Source organism: Mobula hypostoma, chromosome 6 (assembly GCF_963921235.1).
Source record: "Mobula hypostoma chromosome 6, sMobHyp1.1, whole genome shotgun sequence".
Classification (NCBI taxonomy): Eukaryota; Metazoa; Chordata; class Chondrichthyes; order Myliobatiformes; family Myliobatidae; genus Mobula; species Mobula hypostoma.
Genome location: NC_086102.1, coordinates 178,262,006 through 178,281,951, shown reverse-complemented (window position 1 = coordinate 178,281,951; position 19,946 = coordinate 178,262,006). Strand labels below are relative to the sequence as shown.

The following is a 19,946-nucleotide window of genomic DNA, read 5'->3' as shown; positions in this document are numbered from 1 at the left end:
CAGTGTACAGTGCCAATAAAAAGTATTCACCATCTCCCCTTTGAAGTTTTCATGGTTTATTGTTTTACAACATTGAATCACAGTGGATTTAATTTGGCTTTTATTGACACTGATCAACAGAAAAATACTCTTTTGTGTCAAAGTGAAAACAGATCTCTACAAGGTGATCTAAATTAATTAATTACAAATATAAAACATGAAATAATTGCAAAAGTATTCACCGCCCTTCCTCTTTAATATGACACACCAAATCATCACTGGTGCAGCCAGTTGGTTTTAGAAGTCACATAATTAGTTAAATGGAAATCTGTTTTTGGAGACTTGTGTGCAATCAAGGTGTTTCAATTGATGGTAGTAAAAACACAACTGCTGGTGAGGTAGTATCCTGGCAAAATCTACATCATGACGACAAAAGAACACTCCAAGCAACTCTGCAAAAAGGTTATTGAAAAGCTCGCCAGGAGATGGATACAAGAACATTTCCAAGTCACTGAATATCCCTTGGAATACAGTTAAGTTAATCATCAAGAAGTGGAATAGATCTGCCTTCAGCAGGTTGTCCTCAAAAACTGAGTGACCTTGCAGGAAGGAGACTTGTGACGGAGACCACCAAGAGACCTATGAAAAGTCTAGAGGAGTTACAAGCTTCAGTGGCTGAGATGGAAGAGGTTGTGCATAAAACCACTGTTGCCCAGGTACTTCATCAGTTGCATCTTTATGGGAGAGTGGCAAAAAGAAAGCCTCTGTTGAAAAAAACTCACATGAAGTCTCAGCCAGAGTTTGCCAGAAGGCATTTGGGAGACTCTGAAGTCAGCTGGAAGAAGGTTCTATGGTCTGTTTAAACCATAATTGAGATTATTGGCTATCAAACGAAACACTATACATAATGCCAAAAACACACCATCACTACCGTGAAGCAGGGTGGTGGCTGCATCGTGCTGTGGGGATGCTTCACTGCAGCAGGCCCTGGAAGGCTTGTGAAGGTAGAGGGTAAAACGAATGCAGCAAAATACAGTGGAGGAAAACCTGAATGCAATCTCCAAAAGGACTACAACTTGGGAGAAGATTTGTTTCCAGCAAGACAATGACACCAAGCATAAAGCCAAAGCTACACAGGAATGGCTTAAAAAGAGCAAAATTAATGTCCTAGAGTGGCCAAGTCAGAGTACAGACCTCAATCCTATTGAGAATTTGTGGCTGGACTTGAAAAGGGACGTTCACTCACAATCCCCATGCAATCTGATGGAGCTTGAGCAGTTTTGTAAAGAAGAATGTGGGAAAATTGCAGTGTCCAGATGTGTAAAGCTGATAGAGACTGATCCACACAGACTCAGGGTCTGTAATTGCTGCCAAAGGTGCATCTACTAAATACTGAAAGAGGTGAATACTTATGAAATCAAATATTTTATGTTTTATATTTGTAATTAATTTAGATTTTAGATCACTTTGTAGAGAATTGTTTTCACTTTGACACAAAAGAGTCTCTTTCTGTTGATCAGTGTCAATAAAAGCCAAATTAAATCCACTGTGATCCAATGTTATAAAACAATAAAATATGAAAACTTCCAAGAGGATGAATGTTTATTATATATTGCCATATATTATCATTTTCTTGCAATCTTTTACAGACAAACAAAGAAACACAATACATTTATGGAAACTACACATAAACAAAAACTGACAAACAGGCAAAGAGCAAAAGAAGCCAATTATGCATTTAGAAATGCTGAGAGCATGAGTTGTATGATCCTAGAAAGTGTGACTAGTATGTAAACCCTCTGTAAGTGAGTTCACAATTGTGGTGAATGAAGTTATCCATGATGGTTCAGGAACCTGATGGTTGTCGAGTAATAATTATTTCAGAACCTGGTGGCATGGGAGAAAAGGCTCCTATACCTTCTGCCTGATGGTAGTGGTGAGAAGTGATCATGGCATGGGTGGTGGACTCCTTGATGATGGATGCTGCTTTCTTGTTGCAGTGCTGCATGTAAATTTGCTCAGTGATAGAAAGGGATTTGCCTGTGATTGACAAGTGCAAGTTCAAGTTCTGCATCTGACTACATCTATACAACCAAATGAAACAATATTCCTCTGGGCCATAGTGCACCCACAAAGCATATATATCACACACACACAGCACATAAACCAAAATATTACCAGAAATATGCCAGGCTTTAGATGTTTCAGAAAAGACAGGGAGGAAGGCAAAAGAGGTGGGGGCATGGGACTGTTGATCAGAGATGGTGTCACGGCTGCAGAAAAAGAGAAAGACATGGAGGATTGTCTACGGAGTCTCTGTGGGTGGAAGTTAGGAACAGGAAGGGGTCAATAACGCTACTGGGTGTTTATTATAGACCACCCAATAGTAACAGGGACATCAAGGAGCAGATGGGGAGGCAGATTCTGCAAAGGTGTAATAATAACAGGGTTGTTGTGGTGGGAGATTTTAATTTCCCAAATATCGATTGGCATATCCATAGAGTGAGGGGTGGAGTTTGTTAGGTGTGTTCAGGAAGGTTTCTTGACACAATATGTAGATAAGCCTACAAGAGGAGAGGCTGTACTTGATCTGGTATTAGGAAATGATCCTTGTCAGGTCTCAGATCTCTCAGTGGGAGAGCACTTTGGAGATAGTGATCACAATACTATCACAGACAAGTTAGGAAAGCGTTTAATTGGAGTAAGGAGAAATATGAGGCTATCAGGCAAGAACTTGGAAGCTTAAATTGGGAACAGATGTTCTCAGGGAAATGTACGGAAGAAATGTGGCAAATATTCATGGGAAATTTGGGTGGAGTTCTGTATAGGTACGTTCCAATGAGACAGGGAAAGGATGGTAGGGTACAGGAACCGTGGTGTACAAAGGCTGTTGTAAATCTAGTCAAGAAGAAAAGAAGAGCTTACAATAGTTTCAAAAAAATAGGTAATGATAGAGATGTAGAAGATTATAAGGCTAGCAGGAAGGAACTTAAGAAAGAAATTAGGAGAACCAGAAGGGGCCATGAGAAGGCCTTGGCGGAAAACCCCAAGGCATTCTGCAAGTATGTGAAGAGCAAGAGGATAAGATATGAGAGAATGGGACCAATCAAGTGTGACAGTGGAAAAGTGTGTATGGAACTGGAGGAGATAGCAGAGGTACTTAATGAGTACTTTGCTGCAGTATTCACTTCTGGTTCTGTCTGGCTCACTGGAGTGCTGTTAGGTTTTCAGTTTAACTTGACCTCTGTTATGCCACCATCAAGCACAGCTGAAGTACCATCCCATGCCCAGACTTTGAAAAGTCTGATCACCTGTCTGTACTTCTTCTACCGGTGTACAAGCAGATACTGAAGACAGCTGCACCAATGATGAGGACCAAAAAGTTATGGTCAAGGGAGGTGGAGGAGTGCTTTCAGGACTGCTTTGAGCCAGTGGACTGGACAATATTCAGGGATTCATCTTCGAATCTGAATGAATATGCCACAGTTATCATTGACTTCACCAAGACCTGTGTGGATGATTGAGTGCCTTTGAGAACATACAGAACATACTCAAGCCAAAAAGACGTGGATGAACCAAGAGATTTGTAGTCTGTTGAGGGCTAAATCTGTGGCATTCTGGACTAGAGATCCAGAACTATATAAGAAGTCCAGGTATGACAGACAGAAGATTATTTTAAGAGAGAAAAAAACAATTCTGACTGAAGATAGGGACTAAACCACATGAATATCAGCTCTGGCAGGGTCTGCAAGCCAAGGTAAAGCCTAACATCATGATTGGCTGTGATGCATCACTCCCATATGAGCTCAATACCTTTTATGCACACTTTGAGAAGGTGAATATAATTACAGTTGTGCAAATCCCTGCAACATCTGGTGACTCTGTAATCTCTGTCTCAGAGGCCAACATCAGAACATCTTTCAAGAGGGTGAATCCTCACTGGTGTACCTGGTATGGCATAGAAAATCTGTGCCAAACAACTGATGGGAGTGTTCAAATACACCTTTGATCTTCCACTACTGTAGTCAGAGGTTCTCACCTGCTTCAATGGAATGAGAATCACACCAGTGCCCATGAAGAGCAGGGTGAGTTAGCTCAATGACCTTCACCCAGTTGCACTCACGTTTCCTCAAATGAAGTGCTGTGAAAGATTGGTCATGGCTAGATTCAGCCCCTGCCTAAGCCATTGCAATTTGTCTATCACCACAATATATCTACTGAGATGCAATCACACTGTCTCTCCACTTGGCCTTGGATCACCTGGACAATAGTCATATCTATATCAGGCTGCTGTTTATTGATTTTAGCTCAGTGTTCAACACTATCATGCCCTCAGTACAAATCAGCAAGCTCCAAAATCTGGACCTCTATACCTTCCTCTGCAACTGGATTCTTGATTCCTCACCGGGAGACTATAGTCAGTAAGGGTCGGAAGTAACATCTCCTGCTTGCTGAGAATCAACACCGGGGCACCTCAAGGATTCATGCTCTACTCTCTCTACACCCATGACTGTGTGGCTGGTCACAGCTCAAAGGCCATCTATAAATTTGACAATGACACAATTAATGTTGGCAGCTGGTTCAGTTGTGTCAAAACAACAGCTTTGCACTCAATGTCAGAAAGACCAAGGAATTGATTGTGGACTTTGGGAAGGGGCAGTCGAGGGAATAGTCATTGAAGGATTAGCATTGGAAAGGGTGAGCAGTTTCAGGTTCCTGGGTGGCAATATTTCTGAAGATTTATCTTGAGCCCAACATATTAATGCAATTCGAGACTGTGAGGGAATACAGGAGAAGGTGTTCGGAAACTGAAAGATCTGAAGGTAGATAAGTCACCTGGACAAGTTGGACTACACCCCAGGGTATCTGAAGGAGGTACCTGAAGAGCTTGTGCCTTAGTAATATTCTTTCAAGAATCACTAGATTCTGGAATGTTCTAGAGGACTGGAAAATTGCAAATAACACTCCACTCTTTAAGATAGGAGGGAGATAGAAGAAAGGAAATTATGGGCCAGTTAGCCTGAGCTCAGCGGTTGGGAAAGTGTTGGAGTCCATTATTAAGGAGAAAGCTTCGGGGTGCTTGGAGACAAAAGTCAGCACGGTTTCCTTCAGAGGAAATTTTGCCTAACATATCTGCTGGAATTCTTGAGGAAATAACAGGTAGGATAGACAAAGGAGAGTTTGTGGATGTTGTTTACTTGGATTTTCAGAAGGCCTTTGACAATGTGCTGTACATGAGGTTGCTTAATAAGATAAGAGCCTATGATTATACATGAAAGATATTAGCATGGATAGAAGATTGGCCAACTGCAGAAGGTTTGGGAGCAAAGGGGTCCTTATTTGGTTGGCTGTTGGTTCCAAAGAGTCGGTGTTGGGATTGCTTATTTTCATGTTATATGTCAATGTTTTGTATGCAGGAATTGATAACATTCTGGCCAAGTTTGCGAATGATGCAAAGTTAAGTGGAGGGTCAGGTAGTGTTGAGGAAGCAGGGAGTCTGCTGAAGGACTTGGACAGATTGGGAGAATCGGCATGGAAGTAACAGATGGAATATAGTGCAGGGAAGTGTACGGTCATGCACTTTGGTAGAGAGAATAAAGGTGTAGACTATTTTCTAAACAGGGAGCAAATTCAGGAATCAGAGGTGCAAATGAACTTGGAAGTCCTTGTGCAGGATTCCTTAAATGTTAACTTGCTGGTTGAGTGTTAGTAAGGAAGGCAAATGCAAAGTTAGCATTCATTTCTAGAGGACTAGAATATAAAATAGGGATGTAATGCTAAGGTTTTATAAGGAATTGGTCAAACCACATTTGGACTATAATGTGCAGTTTTGGGAATGATGTGCTGGTATTGGAGAGGGTCCAGAGGAGGTTCACAAGAATTATCCCAGGAATGCTGGGTTAAGATAGAAGGGGTGTTTGATGGGTTTGTACTCACTGGAGTTTAGAAGTATGAGGAGGGATGTCATTGAAAACTTGAGAGTATTGAAAGGCTCAGATGGAGTGGACGTGCAGAGGATACTTTCAAAAGTGGGAGTGTCTAGGACAAGAGGCCACAGCCTCAGAATACAAGAAGCAGAACAGAAATGAGAAGGAATTAGTCAGAGAATGGTTAATCTGTGGAATTCATTGCCACAGACAGCTGTGGGGGCCAGGTCATTGCGTATATTTGAAGCAGAGGTTGATAGATTCTTGATTAGTCAAGGACACAAAATACTAAGTGGAGAAGGCAGGAGAATGGAGTTAAGATGGAAATAAATCAGTCATGATTGATTGTCAGAGAAGACTGAATGACTTAAATTCTGCTCCACGCAGAAAAAATGCTGGTGAACGCAGCAGGCCAGGCAGCATCTATAGGAAGAGGTACAGTCGACATTTCGGGCCGAGACCTTTCGTCAGGACTAACTGACAGAAAAGATAGTAAGAGATTTGAAAGTGGGAGGGGGAGGGGTAGATCCGAAATGATAGGAGAAGACAGGAGGAGGAGGGATGGAGCTAATCTTCAGTTAGTCCTGACGAAAGGTCTCAGCCCGAAACATCGACTGTACCTCTTCCTAGAGATGCTGCCTGGCACAGCACCTTTTGTGTGTGTTGCTTGAATTTCCAGCATCTGCAGATTTCCTTGTGTTTGTGTTTTTAAATTCTGCTCCTATGTCTTATGGTTTTACACTCTACCTGACAATCACTTAGATAGCATTATATTGTGGCAATTAGCTGGGTGATAAGAGATCAAACAGTCTGTTTCAGTGATATTTTCTGAAGGTCAAGTATTGGCCAGAACACTGACAAGGATTGACTAGCTCTTCAGATTAGGCCATGAGCCCTTTTATCGTCACCCAAGAAGATAGAGTTACTTTTCTTTACTGATGATGGTATAACTGTGGGCTGAAATTAGACTTAATAATTGTAATTCAACACCATAGCGATAAACATATTGAATATGAAATCACATGCTTACATCTGAAGAATTTGTACTTATTTTGACATTGTCCACCTCAAAAGAACATAGTATAACGAGTTTCACCCTATGCCATCCCTTATCTTGATAACATTTGTCAATTATTTTTGATCATAAGTTCCAAGACACAGCTCATAATTTATCTGCAGTATTAGGCAAAACTGTACTGTAATGTTGTAAATAAATACCTTATAATTTTACTTTGTATTTTTCAATAATGTAAAGGAACAGAAAAGTCTACATAAGTGGTGGATCATAAAAATGATGAGTCGGCTTATGAGGTAGAGAAGCTTGTCAGGTGGTGTGAGAACAACAATCTGTGTCTCAACGTGGACAAGACAAAATAGATGATTGTGGACATCATGAAAGCACAGGTTGACCACTCTCCATTACACATCATGGAGCGAGCGAAGAGCACAAATTTCTTGGCGTTCCCATCATGGATGATCTAACCTGGAGTCACAACACCTCCTCACTAGTCAAGGCATAGCACTGTCTACATCTTCTGTGGAGACTGAGGCATGCAAGGCTCCCTGTCCCCTTTCTAGCAACTTTCTGCAGGAGCACCATCAAGAGTATCCTGTCCAGCTGCATCATTCTGTGGTATGGAAGATGCAAGGCATTGGACCACAAAACCCTAAAGAGGATAATAAAAGGTTCTGAGAGGATCACCGGGATCTCCCTCTTCCATATTTGTTAAATTTACAATGAGTGCTGCAGGAGAACGACCTGAAGCATTGTTGAGGATCCTTACCACCCATCCTACGATCTCTTTAACCCACTACCATCAGGAAGGAGATACCAAAGCATCAGGACTAGGTCTGCGAGACTGGGTAACAGCTTCTTCCCTCAGAGTATGAGATGAATGAATACCCTGCCACCATTGAGGTCTCGTCACTACGACAGTGAGATTTTACTGTTTGCCTGTGCTGTGCACTACATGCATTTTGAATTATATTTTATTAACTTACTGTATTTAGAAACATAGAAAATCTACAGCACAATACAGGCCCTTCGACCCACAAAGCTGTGCCAAACATGTCCTTACCTTAGCAATTACCTAGGTTTACCCATAGCCCTCTATTTTCCTAAGCTCCATGTACCTGTCCAGGAGTCCCTTAAAAGACCCCATCGTATCTGCTTCCACCACCGTCACCAGTAGCCCATTCCACGCACTCACCACTCTCTGCATAAAAGACTTACCCCTGACATCTCCTCTGTACCTACTTCCAAGCACCTTAAAACTGTGCCCCCTCATGCTGGCCATTTCAGCCCTGGGAAAAAGCCTCTGACCATCCACACGATCAATGCCTCTCATCATCTTATACACCTCTGTCAGGTCACCTCTCATCCTCCGTCACTCCGAGGAAGAAAGGCCGAGTTCACTCAACCTATTCTCATAAGGCATGCTCTCCAATCCAGGCGACATCCTTGTAAATCTCCTCTGCACCCCTTCTATGGTTTCCACATCCTTCCTATAGTGAGGCGACCAGAGCTGAGCACAGTACTCCAAGTGCGGTCTGACCAGGGTCCTATACAGCTGCAACATTACCTCTCGGCTCTTAAATTCAATCCCATGACTGATGAAGGCCAATGCACTATATGCTTTCTTAACCACAGAGTCAACCTGTGCAGCAGCTTTGAGTGTCCTATGGACTCGGACCCCAAGATCCTTCTGATCCTCCACACTGCCAAGAGTCTTACATTAATACTATATTCTGTCATCATATTTGACCTACCAAAATGAACCATCTCACACTTATCTGGGTTGAACTCCATCTGCCACTTTTCAGTCCAGTTTTGCATTCTATTGATGTCTCGCTGTAACCTCTGACAGCCTTCCACACTATCCACAACACCTCCAACAACCTTTGTGTCATCAGCAAACTTACCAACCCATCCCTTCACTTCTTCATCCAGGTCATTTATAAAAATCACGAAGAGTAGGGGTCCCAGAACAGATCCCTGAGGCACACCACTGGTGACTGACCTCCATGCAGAATATGACCCATCCACAGCCACTCTTTGCCTTCTGTGGGCAAGCCAGTTCTGGATCCACAAAGCAATGTCTTCTTGAATCCCATGCCTCCTTACTTTCTCAATAAGCCTTGCATGGAGTACCTTATAAAATGGCTTGCTGAAATCCATATACACTACATCTGCTGCTCTACTTTTATCAATGTGCTTAGTGACATCCTCAAAAAATTCACTCAGGCTCATAAGGCACGACCTGCCTTTAACAAAGCCATGCTGACTATTCCCAATCATATTATGCCTCTCCAAATGTTCATAAATCCTGCCTCTCAGGATCTTCTCCATCAACTTACCAACCACTGAATTAAGACTCACTGGTCTATAATTTCCTGGGCTATCTCTACTCCCTTTCTTAAATAATGGAACAACATCCGCAAACCGCCAATCCTCGGGAACCTCGCCCATTCCCATTGATGATGCAAAGATCATTGCCAGAGGCTCAGCAATCTCCTCCCTCACCTCCTACAGTAGCCTGGGGTACATTTCGTGTAGTCCTGGTGACTTATCCAGCTTACAACAACATACATCAAAGTTGCTGGTGAACGCAGCAGGCCAAGCAGCATCTATAGGAAGAGGCGCAGTCGACGTTTCAGGCCGAGACCCTTCGTCAGGACTTATCCAGCTTGATGCTTTCCAAAAGCTCCAGTACATCCTCTTTCTTAATATCTACATGCTCAAGGTTTTCAGTCCACTGTAAGTCATGCTTAAGAAAGGACAATAAGCTTCTCCTGCCCTCTCCAACAGGTGTTAAAAATTTGAAGAAGAACATAGTAGTTCTTCTTGTGACTTGGCCAATATTTATCCTGCAGTCAACACCAAAAGCAAATTGTTTCCTCAAACTCACATTTCTGTTCGTGCTGTCTTCATACAAGCTGCCATGTTTTCAACAAACAAGACTGCCTACAATTCAAGTGTCCTACCTGGCTATAAATTTATTTTGGAAAGTCCCAAAATTGTTAAGCAGTCGTATAAATGATTAGTGCCTTAATTCCAGATTTTGTTCTATTTTTTTCTTTCACAGTCAAGTTAGGCTAACCTGAGACAATGTCCAGTGCTCAGCTAGCAATGCCCCTTCGACACAGGAAGTTCTCTGAAATAAGGAGAAATCACATCGGAGTCCACCAGCTTTTCCAGGAATTAGTAGATACTTCAGTTACACCCTATGGAAGCTATTTTGCAATGGGCCTTAAGAGAAAGTGCAGGCCTGGATGTGGGGGAGTGGGGATGAAAAATTGCAGTGGAGAAATGATAATATACTAAATTGTTGCAGAATATAGCTGTCTAACAAAATGGGGCAGAAGATGTATTATCAGAAGCATTGAAAAGTGGAGAGTCAGCTGAAAAATTCAACAATGGCATCAGTCATTTGGGTGATTAGTGTTATGCATTGCAGTTTTTCAATATGGTGGTAATGGATGAGAAACATACAGTGCCTGCAAGTTTTGTGATGTGCATCCATGCTTTGCAGGAGTGGTGTATGCTGCATGAGAATATTACATAAATCCTGATTGATTGAGACTATTTTTAATAGAAGACGTGGATGTGCTAAATTGAGCTGAGAATTCCAGCTGAAGTACCAAGGCACTTGAAGCTTCATTCACCTTCACTGTTTATTTTTTCCATTCATGTGAAGTTCATTAAACTTCTTGTGGTACTGCATCATGGTCCTTGGGCCCTAACTTCTCCCAGTGATCTTGTGGGCTTTCTCTCTCAGTTCCTCCTGAGAATATGGCTGGAAGTCCTGGTGTGTCACTAGAATTCTAAAGGTTTTCGCTACTTTCCATCTGATCTACTAAAACCTACAATGCAGGCATTGAAAACTTTTGAGCCCTGTTCTCTTTCATATCTTGCCATTCATCCACACTTGGCAACTCAGATCAGATTGTAGAACGATTGCTAGCAAGTGGTGCAACCACTTTGCATTTCTGCATTTAACTGAATCAGATTTTCCAACATGTTAAACACCTAAAATGGCTTCTCAACCTGGTGTCTACGGACCCCTCAGTTAATGGTACGGTTGCATGGCATAGAAAGGTTGGGAACTTGCAACCTAATGATAATTTTAAATTAAATTGTGTTAAGTGTAAAGTTGGCTTGAAATTCAGAGCAGGTTGTTACCAGTGAGTGCACTACATGGTACCAATCAGGTTTAAATTTCCTCGCACATATTTTGCATAGCTTTTTGATTGTAGTTCAAATAAACATTGGGAGAGTATTTCTCAAGAGACCAAGCTGATGGTGTGTGTTAAACTCAATCAAATGGATCAGTTTAATATCAGAGAATGTATACAGTATACAACCTCAAATTCTTACACTTCACAGACATCCACATAGAATGAATGATAGAAACATCGGAACCTCAAAGCCCCCCTCTCCTCCCACTTCCCCCTCCCATCATACAAGCAGCAGCAGAACCAACAACTCTTCCCCTCTCCTCCACTTGCAGCAGCGGAAACACCGAACCCTGCACCACCACCCCCCCCACCCCGCCCACACCATGGAAGCAGTAGCATGGAGACCTCGCAATGAGACCTTGATCAAGAGTCCAACATAACTATCAAAGCGTCAAAATTTCCCCTTGTGAGCTTCTTTATGCTCTTGGGCAACTGAGGAGTGAAATAGATTCTCATCATTTACAATGAATGCTGTTGTTTGAAGTTATCTACTATTTTGTCTGTTATCTAGGCAGATATTCTACTCAAAGCAGAATCAAGCAATGACTCAGATGAGGATGTTCCCAGAACCAGAAGAAGAAAACTTTCCTTTAAAAAGAGAACCAATACAGGTAATTCATCTCACGTTTCCTGTTAGTCCTAAAAACTGAATTTACAAAGATGTTACAATTTAAATATTTAGTTTTTGGATCAATCTTTTTTATTTTAAATTTTTGGCTCAAACTAGACTTCTGTTCTCATTATCACTTCAAATTAAGCTCAGGAGCTCCCTGGGTTACGAATTACCTAACTTTATGTACATTCTCCCATACATTCCTAAAGCATTTTCAAGCAAGTAATAATAATGATAATAACAAACTTGTTTTATGGTTTTCAGTAATGACTGGATACAATATACAGAATATTCCATTAGTTTAATTTTGGGTAACATTATAGTAATGATTCATTGATATGAAAGCATTATAAGAAATATATGTACGGCAATACAATATAGGTGTCTACATTAAGACCATAAGATATAGGAGCAGAATTAGGCCATTTGCCCCATCAAGTCTGCTCCGCCATTTCATCATGGCTTATCCAATTTTCCTCTCAGTCCCAGTCTCCTGTCGTCTCCCCATCTCCCTTCAGGCCCTAACTAATCAAGAATCTATCAACCTCTGCCTTAAATATACCCAATGACTTGGTCTCCACAGTCACCTGTGGCAATGAATTCCACAGATTCACTACTCTCTAGCTAAAAAAATCCTCCTCATTTCTGTTCTAAAAGGACACCCCTCTATTGTGAGGCTGGGTCCTCTGGTCTTAGACTCTCCCACAATAGATCTTGTGGTTCTGGATTCGGGCAGACCAAATGTCATTGTCCCGGCAGGAAATTGGTGTGTCGTGGGAGATGGAAGATCTCTCGCTGTGTGCCCAGAGACCCGAGATCTTTGGGCACAGAGCTCGGAAGAAGCGACGCAACAGACTTTTAACATTGTATCTCGCTGTGAAGTGGAGCTACCTCTTTCTCCATTATTAGAGAGAGAGAGCCTGTGGTATGTCGAATACTAGGTGAACGAGTAGTCTTTGGGGTACTGCAAGTCTGTGTCTTTGCTATTGCTTTGCTGCATACTTGAGTGCTCGGTAGTGGGTGCCAATGCGTTTTTCTCTGGTGGGGGAGGGGGAACATTGCTTTGCTGCTGCTTACACATGGGAGGGGGGAGCTGGGGCTCTAACATTTAACTGTCATTCATTCTTTGGGGGCACTCCTCTGTTTTTGTGGATGGTTGCGAAGAAAAAGCATTTCAGGGTGTATGTTGTATACATTTCTCTGACATTAAATGTACTTTTGAAATCTTTGAAATAGGAAACATCCTCACCACATCCACTCTATCGAAGACTTTCACCATTCGATAATTTTCAGTGAGGTCACCCCTCATGCCCAGAGCCATCAAACGCACTTCATATGACAAGCCTTTCAATCCCAAAATCATTTTCACGGGCCTCCTTTGAATACCTTGCAACATCAGATAAAGGGCAGAAAATTTCTCACAATACTCCAAATGAGGCCTTGCCTGTGCTGTATAAAGCCTCAACATTACCTCATTGCTTTTATATTTTAGTCCTCTCGAAATGAAAGCTATTATTGAATTTGTCTTCCTCAATATTCAAATAAGGAGATATTTATGACTTACAGAGAAATAGGCTAATGGAAAGTTCCTGAAAATGGAACCATTACACAACCTGGAAATTACCTATAATTAGAAGGTATGATTGCATTGAAATTGCAGCTGGAACTTGAATGACATATATGATACTTGGCTAAGTTTGAAGTATTGATATGACTTACTGAGTTATTTATTAATTCCTTTCTGGAATGGAGGATTGTCCTATGAGGAGAGATTGCATTTAAACTCTACAGCTAAGAAAACTGAGAGATGATCCCAATGAAACGTACAAACTTAATGTGGGGCTTGACAAGGTAGATGCAAAGATGATGTTTCCCTGGCTATGGCGTCTAGTACCCGGAATCTCGGTCTCAAAAAAAAATCACGTCTGCCATTAGAGACTGAGATGATGGACACAGCCTCAGAATAGAGGGGCAAACAACAGGAATTCTGCAGATGCTGGAAATTCAAGCAACACATATCAAAGTTGCTGGTGAACGCAGCAGGCCAGGCAGCATCTCTAGGAAGAGGTACAGTCGACGTTTCAGGCCGAGACCCTTCGTCAGGACTAACTGAAGGAAGAGTGAGTAAGAGATTTGAAAGTGGGAGGGGGAGGGGGAGTTCCAAAATGATAGGAGAAGACAGGAGGGGGAGGGATGGAGCCAAGAGCTGGACAGGTGATTGGCAAAAGGGATACGAGAGGACCATGGGACAGGAGGTCCGGGAAGAAAGACAAGGGGGCGGGGGGGAACCCAGAGGATGGGCAAGGGGTATATTCAGAGGGACAGAGGGAGAAAAAGGAGAGTGAGAGAAAGAATGTGTGTATAAAAGTAATTAACAGATGGGGTACGAGGGGGAGGTGGGGCATTAGTGGAAGTTAGAGAAGTCGATGTTCATGCCATCAGGTTGGAGGCTACTCAGACGGAATATAAGGTGTTGTTCCTCCAACCTGAGTGTGGCTTCATCTTTACAGTAGAGGAGGCCGTGGGTAGACATGTCAGAATGGGAATGGGATGTGGAATTAAAATGTGGGCCACTGGGAGATCCTGCTTTCTCTGGCGGACAGAGCGTAGGTGTTCAGCAAAGCGGTCTCCCAGTCTGTGTCGGGTCTCGCCAATATATAAAAGTCTACATCGGGAGCACCGGACGCAGTATATCACCCCAGCGACTCACAGGTGAAGTGTCGCCTCACCTGGAAGGACTGTTTGGCATCTCCCCCATTTCCTGTACATCTGCTCTCACTCCATCCTCCCGCCACCCCCCTAGGAATAGGGTTCCCCAGGTCCTCACCTACCACCCCACCAGCCTCCGGGTCCAACATATTATTCTCCGTAACTTCCGCCACCTCCAACAGGATCCCACCACTAAGCACATCTTTCCCTCCCCCCCGCCCCTCTCTGCTTTCCGCGGGGATCGCTCCCTACGCGACTTCCTTGTCCATTCGTCCCCCCCATCCCTCCCCACTGATCTCCCTCCTGGCACTTATCCGTGTAAGCGGAACAAGTGTTACACCTGCCCTTACACTTCCTCCCTTACCACCATTCAAGGCCCCAGACAGTCCTTCCAGGTGAGGCAACACTTCACCTGTGAGTCGGCTGGGGTGATATACTGCGTCCGGTGCTCCCGATGTGGCCTTTTATATATTGGTGAGACCCGACGCAGACTGGGAGACCGCTTTGCTGAACATCTACGCTCTGTCCGCCAGAGAAAGCAGGATCTCCCAGTGGCCACACACTTTAATTCCACATCCCATTCCCATTCTGACATGTCTATCCATGGCCTCCTCTACTGTAAAGATGAAGCCACACTCAGGTTGGAGGAACAACACCTTATATTCCGTCTGGGTAGCCTCTAACCTGATGGCATGAACATTGACTTCTCTAACTTCCGCTAATGCCCCACCTCCCCCTCGTACCCCATCTGTTACTTACTTTTATACACACATTCTTTCTCTCACTCTCCTTTTACTCCCTCTGTCCCTCTGAATATACCTCTTGCCCATCCTTTGGGTTCCCCCCCCTTGTCTTTCTTCCCGGACCTCCTGTCCCGTGATCCTCCCATATACCTTTTGCCAATCACTTGTCCAGCTCTTGGCTCCATCCCTCCCCCTCCAACCTTCAAATCTCTTACTCACTCTTCCTTCAGTTAGTCTTGACGAAGGGTCTCGGCCTGAAACGTCGACTGCACCTCTTCCTAGAGATGCTGCCTGGCCTGCTGTGTTCACCAGCAACTTTGATGTGTGTTGTCAGAATAGAGGGGTGTCCTTTTAGAATAGAGATGAGGAGTTATTTCTTTAGCCAGAGTGTGGTGAATCTGTGGAATTTGTTGCCACATACTGCTGTGGAAGCCGATCATTGGGAATATTTAAAGCAGAGGGTTGTTAGATTCTTGATTAGTCAGGGCATGAAGGAATATGGGGAAAAGGCAGGCGATTGGGGCTGAGAGAAAAAATGGATCAGCCATAATGAAAAGTCAGAGCAGACTTGATGGGCCAAATGGCCTAATTCTGCTCCTATATCTTATGGTCTTAAGATATGAGGGGCTGAATGGATTCTATTTCACGTTTTTATGCAAACCACAGTATATCATACATCAACCACACCAATTAAAGAAAATCATTAAAACATTAATAATAAATAGCTAATCCATTTTCTGGTCTGTGGGTTTCTTAAAATAACAATTGCTTACTTCATTTAATAATATTTTCTATCACAGAAGATGATGAAGAAGAATATGGGAAGCAGGGAGCATCTCAAAACATCCCAAGATGCGACCAGCAACATTATTATAAAAAAAGGGATTTAGAAGAAAAACCAAGTACTTCATCTTCCCTTTCTACCTCAGCGGATGAGGAGAAAAAACCACTATGTTCTGGCATATTGGACTATCCTGCAGAGATAGAAGTGAACTGCAGACTGGGCTTTGCGCAAGGATCCGAAATTCAAAACAGAAAATCTGAAAGAAGAACTAAGATGCCAGGTGAGGTACCAGAATAGTATAGTAAAAACATTAAAGAATGGTAGATCACATTTTATTGCATGGAGCGGCATGGTAGCATAGTGGTTAGCAAACTGCTTTTCAGTACTGGTGACCGGGGTTCAATTCCCATTGCTTCCTCCCACACTCCAAGGGCATTCCAGTGGGTAGGTTAATTGGTCATTGTAAATTGAACAGTGATTAAGTTAGGATTAAGTTGGGAAATTGATAGATGGTGTGGTTTGAAGGTCTGGAAGGACGTATTCCATACCGAATGTCAATAAAAAAAAATAATACTAATACAAGGATTGTTAACTATGTGATTAAAATATCACCAACAGATAAACAGCTGGTTTAAGGAAATAAATAAAAGGTACATAGAAACATAGAAACATAGAAAATAGGTGCAGGAGTAGGCTATTCGGCCCTTCGAGCCTGCACCGCCATTTATTATGTTCTTGGCTGATCCTCCAACTCAGAACCCCGCCCCAGCCTTCCCTCCATACCCCCTGACCCCCGTAGCCACAAGGGCCATATCTAACTCCCTCTTAAATATAGCCAATGAACTGGCCTCAACTGTTTCCTGTGGCAGAGAATTCCACAGATTCACCACTCTCTGTGTGAAGAAGTTTTTCCTAATCTCGGTCCTAAAAGGCTTCCCCTTTATCCTCAAACTGTGACCCCTTGTTCTGGACTTCCCCAACATCGGGAACAATCTTCCTGCATCTAGCCTGTCCAATCCCTTTAGGATTTTATACATTTCAATCAGATCCCCCCTCAATCTTCTAAATTCCAACGAGTATAAGCCTGGTTGATCCAGTCTTTCATCATATGAAAGTCCTGCCATCCCAGGAAACAATCTAGTGAACCTTCTTTGTACTCCCTCTATGGCAAGGATGTCTTTCCTCAGATTAGGGGACCAAAACTGCACACAATACTCCAGGTGTGGTCTCACCAAGGCCTTGTACAACTGCAGTAGTACCTCCCTGCTCCTGTACTCGAATCCTCTCGCTATAACTGCCAGCATACCATTCACCTTTTTCACCGCCTGCTGTACCTGCATGCCCACTTTCAATGACTGGTGTATAATGACACCCAGGTCTCGTTGCACCTCCCCTTTTCCTAATCGGCCACCATTCAGATAATAATCTGTTTTCCTATTTTTGCCACCAAAGTGGATAACTTCACATTTATCCACATTAACTTGCATCTGCCATGAATTTGCCCACTCACCCAACCTATCCAAGTCACCCTGCATCCTCTTAGCATCCTCCTCACTGCTAACACTGCCACCCAGCTTCGTGTCATCCGCAAACTTGGAGATGCTGCATTTAATTCCCTCATCCAAGTCATTAATATATATTGTAAACAACTGGGGTCCCAGCACTGAGCCTTGCGGTACCCCACTAGTCACCGCCTGCCATTCTGAAAAGGTCCCATTTATTCCCACTCTTTGCTTCCTGTCTGCTAACCAATTCTCCACCCACACCAATACCTTACCCCTAATACCGTGTGCTTTAAGTTTGCTCACTAATCTCCTGTGTGGGACCTTGTCAAAAGCCTTTTGAAAATCCAAATATACCATATCCACTGGTTCTCCCCTATCCACTCTACTAGTTACATCCTCAAAAAATTCTATGAGATTCGTCAGACATGATTTTCCTTTCACAAATCCATGCTGACTTTGTCCGATCATTTCACCGCTTTCCAAATGTGCTGTTATCACATCCTTGATAACTGACTCCAGCAGTTTCCCCACCACCGACGTTAGGCTATCCGGTCTATAATTCCCTAATTATCACTAATACATCTATCTGAATCTCCTGAACACAGCAATACTTGAGTTTAAATAGCTCTGAGCCTGGGTCCAATTATTTGTGATCCAGATATATCGGCTTTTATGCAGTAAATAATTTGACGTTGCAGCCAGAGTGAACTGGATGATGGAAATAGTGAACATCATGCTGTCATGCTCCAGCAAACAACATTCTAGTGCAGGTCATTTGCCTGGCATTCTTCGGAAGGGAAAGCTATACTTAGCTAAAAGTATAGGTCCTTCTGAGATGCAGCCAAAGTTCTGCCAGTGGACACAGCGTCCTGTTGGGAGTTGGAACAAGATCAGACCAATTGTCTAATCACAAACAAGACAAAATCTGCAGATGCTGGAAATCCAAGCAACACACACAAAAAGCTGGAGGAACTCAGAAGGCCAGGCAGCAACTATGGAAAAGAGTATAGTCAGCGTTTCTGGCCGAGACCCTTCATCAAGCCTCATGTCCTGATGAAGGGTATTGGCCCGAATTGTTGATTGTACTCTTTTCCATGGATGCTGCCTGGCCTGCTGAGTTCCTCCAACATCTTCTGTGTGTTGCTCGGACCAATTGTCATGCAGCCCGATTAATTCCCATGTTCTATTACTTCCCAATGTCATTGAACATTGGCTCATGTCGAAGATCCTACCTTCCAAGCTACATTTAATTTATGAACAGCTGCATAGGAGACAATGGAAAACAAGCATTTTTGAAGTTCTAAACTGAAAATCTCCATCCATGGAGATAAGGGGATGGGCAACATTTCACGTTGACACTGTGCATCACAGTTATAGGTGTAGAGTAAAGTTAGCCCGTATTTAGAATTAAGGCAGAGGGTGGTAGGCGGTAGGTGCAGCCAGACAAAGCATGAATGAATGGGCGAATGAAGCCAAGTTTGGGAGGAGAGGGGAGTATTGGGGTAAAAGCTGGTTAGTGGCATTTGGACTAGATAAGGCAGGGATAATGGGTGGATAGAAACAGGTGGGAGAGAGGGAGAGGGAGATAAAAAGTGAAACACTGTCCCACATTCCCCCTCCCACAGTTGGTTCCATCTGTCCATATACTTTATTTATCTGGTTTCACTTATCATCTGCCGCTCCCTGTTCCACCTCTTCCTCTCTTTTCAAAGCAAATTTATTATCAAAGTACATAATGTCAGCAAATACTACTCCGAGTTTCATTTTCTTGTAGGCGTTCACAATAAAACAAAGAAATACAATAGAATCAATGAAAAAAGCACACAAAACTGACAAACAACCAATGTGCAAATGAAGACAATATCTTCTCTCTCCACTCTTCATCATGATGCAGTGTTTCAATGTGAAATGTTGATCATGTCTCATCCCACACATAAGTTAGTTAACCCATTGACTTCCTCCAGCAGTTTATTTCCTGGTTCTTATTTCAGCATCTGCAGTCTCTTATAACTCCAGATATATAATTGGTGTTAGAGTCAGAGATCGTACAAAGTGGAAGAGGGCCTGTGGACCAATTTTCCATACCAACCAAGGTGCCTACCAGAGCTAGTCCAATTTGCCTGTGTTTGGCCCTCTATCTCTCTGAACTTTTTCTATTCATGTACCCATCCAGATGTCTTTTAAGTGCTGTAAATGCACTCTTCTCTATCACTTCTCTAACAGCTTGTTCCACACATCTAGCAGACCGTTTATGAAAAATTTGCCCCTCAAATCTCCTTTAAATCTTACTCCTCTTGCCTTAGCTATTTCTTCAAGCTTTAGATTCACCTATCCTGAGAGAAAGAATGTGACCATGCATCTGATCTTTATATATTATATACTTCTAATAACGTCACCCCTAAGAAATAATTCTCCATTACCACACTCTGCCATCTACAACCAAGCCAA

General features: G+C 42.9%; 1 protein-coding gene across 2 annotated transcripts in view; it reads left to right on the top strand.

Annotated features, from left to right (window-relative positions):
• Positions 1-19,946, top strand: part of LOC134347737 (potassium voltage-gated channel subfamily H member 7-like) — a 579,490-nt gene that overhangs the window by 547,604 nt on the left and 11,940 nt on the right. For both annotated transcript variants that reach the window (XM_063050141.1, XM_063050140.1), the window contains 2 exons: positions 11,656-11,755; positions 16,010-16,273. In XM_063050141.1, coding sequence (XP_062906211.1) covers positions 11,656-11,755; positions 16,010-16,273 — 364 coding nt within the window. The remainder of the gene's footprint in view (positions 1-11,655; positions 11,756-16,009; positions 16,274-19,946) is intronic.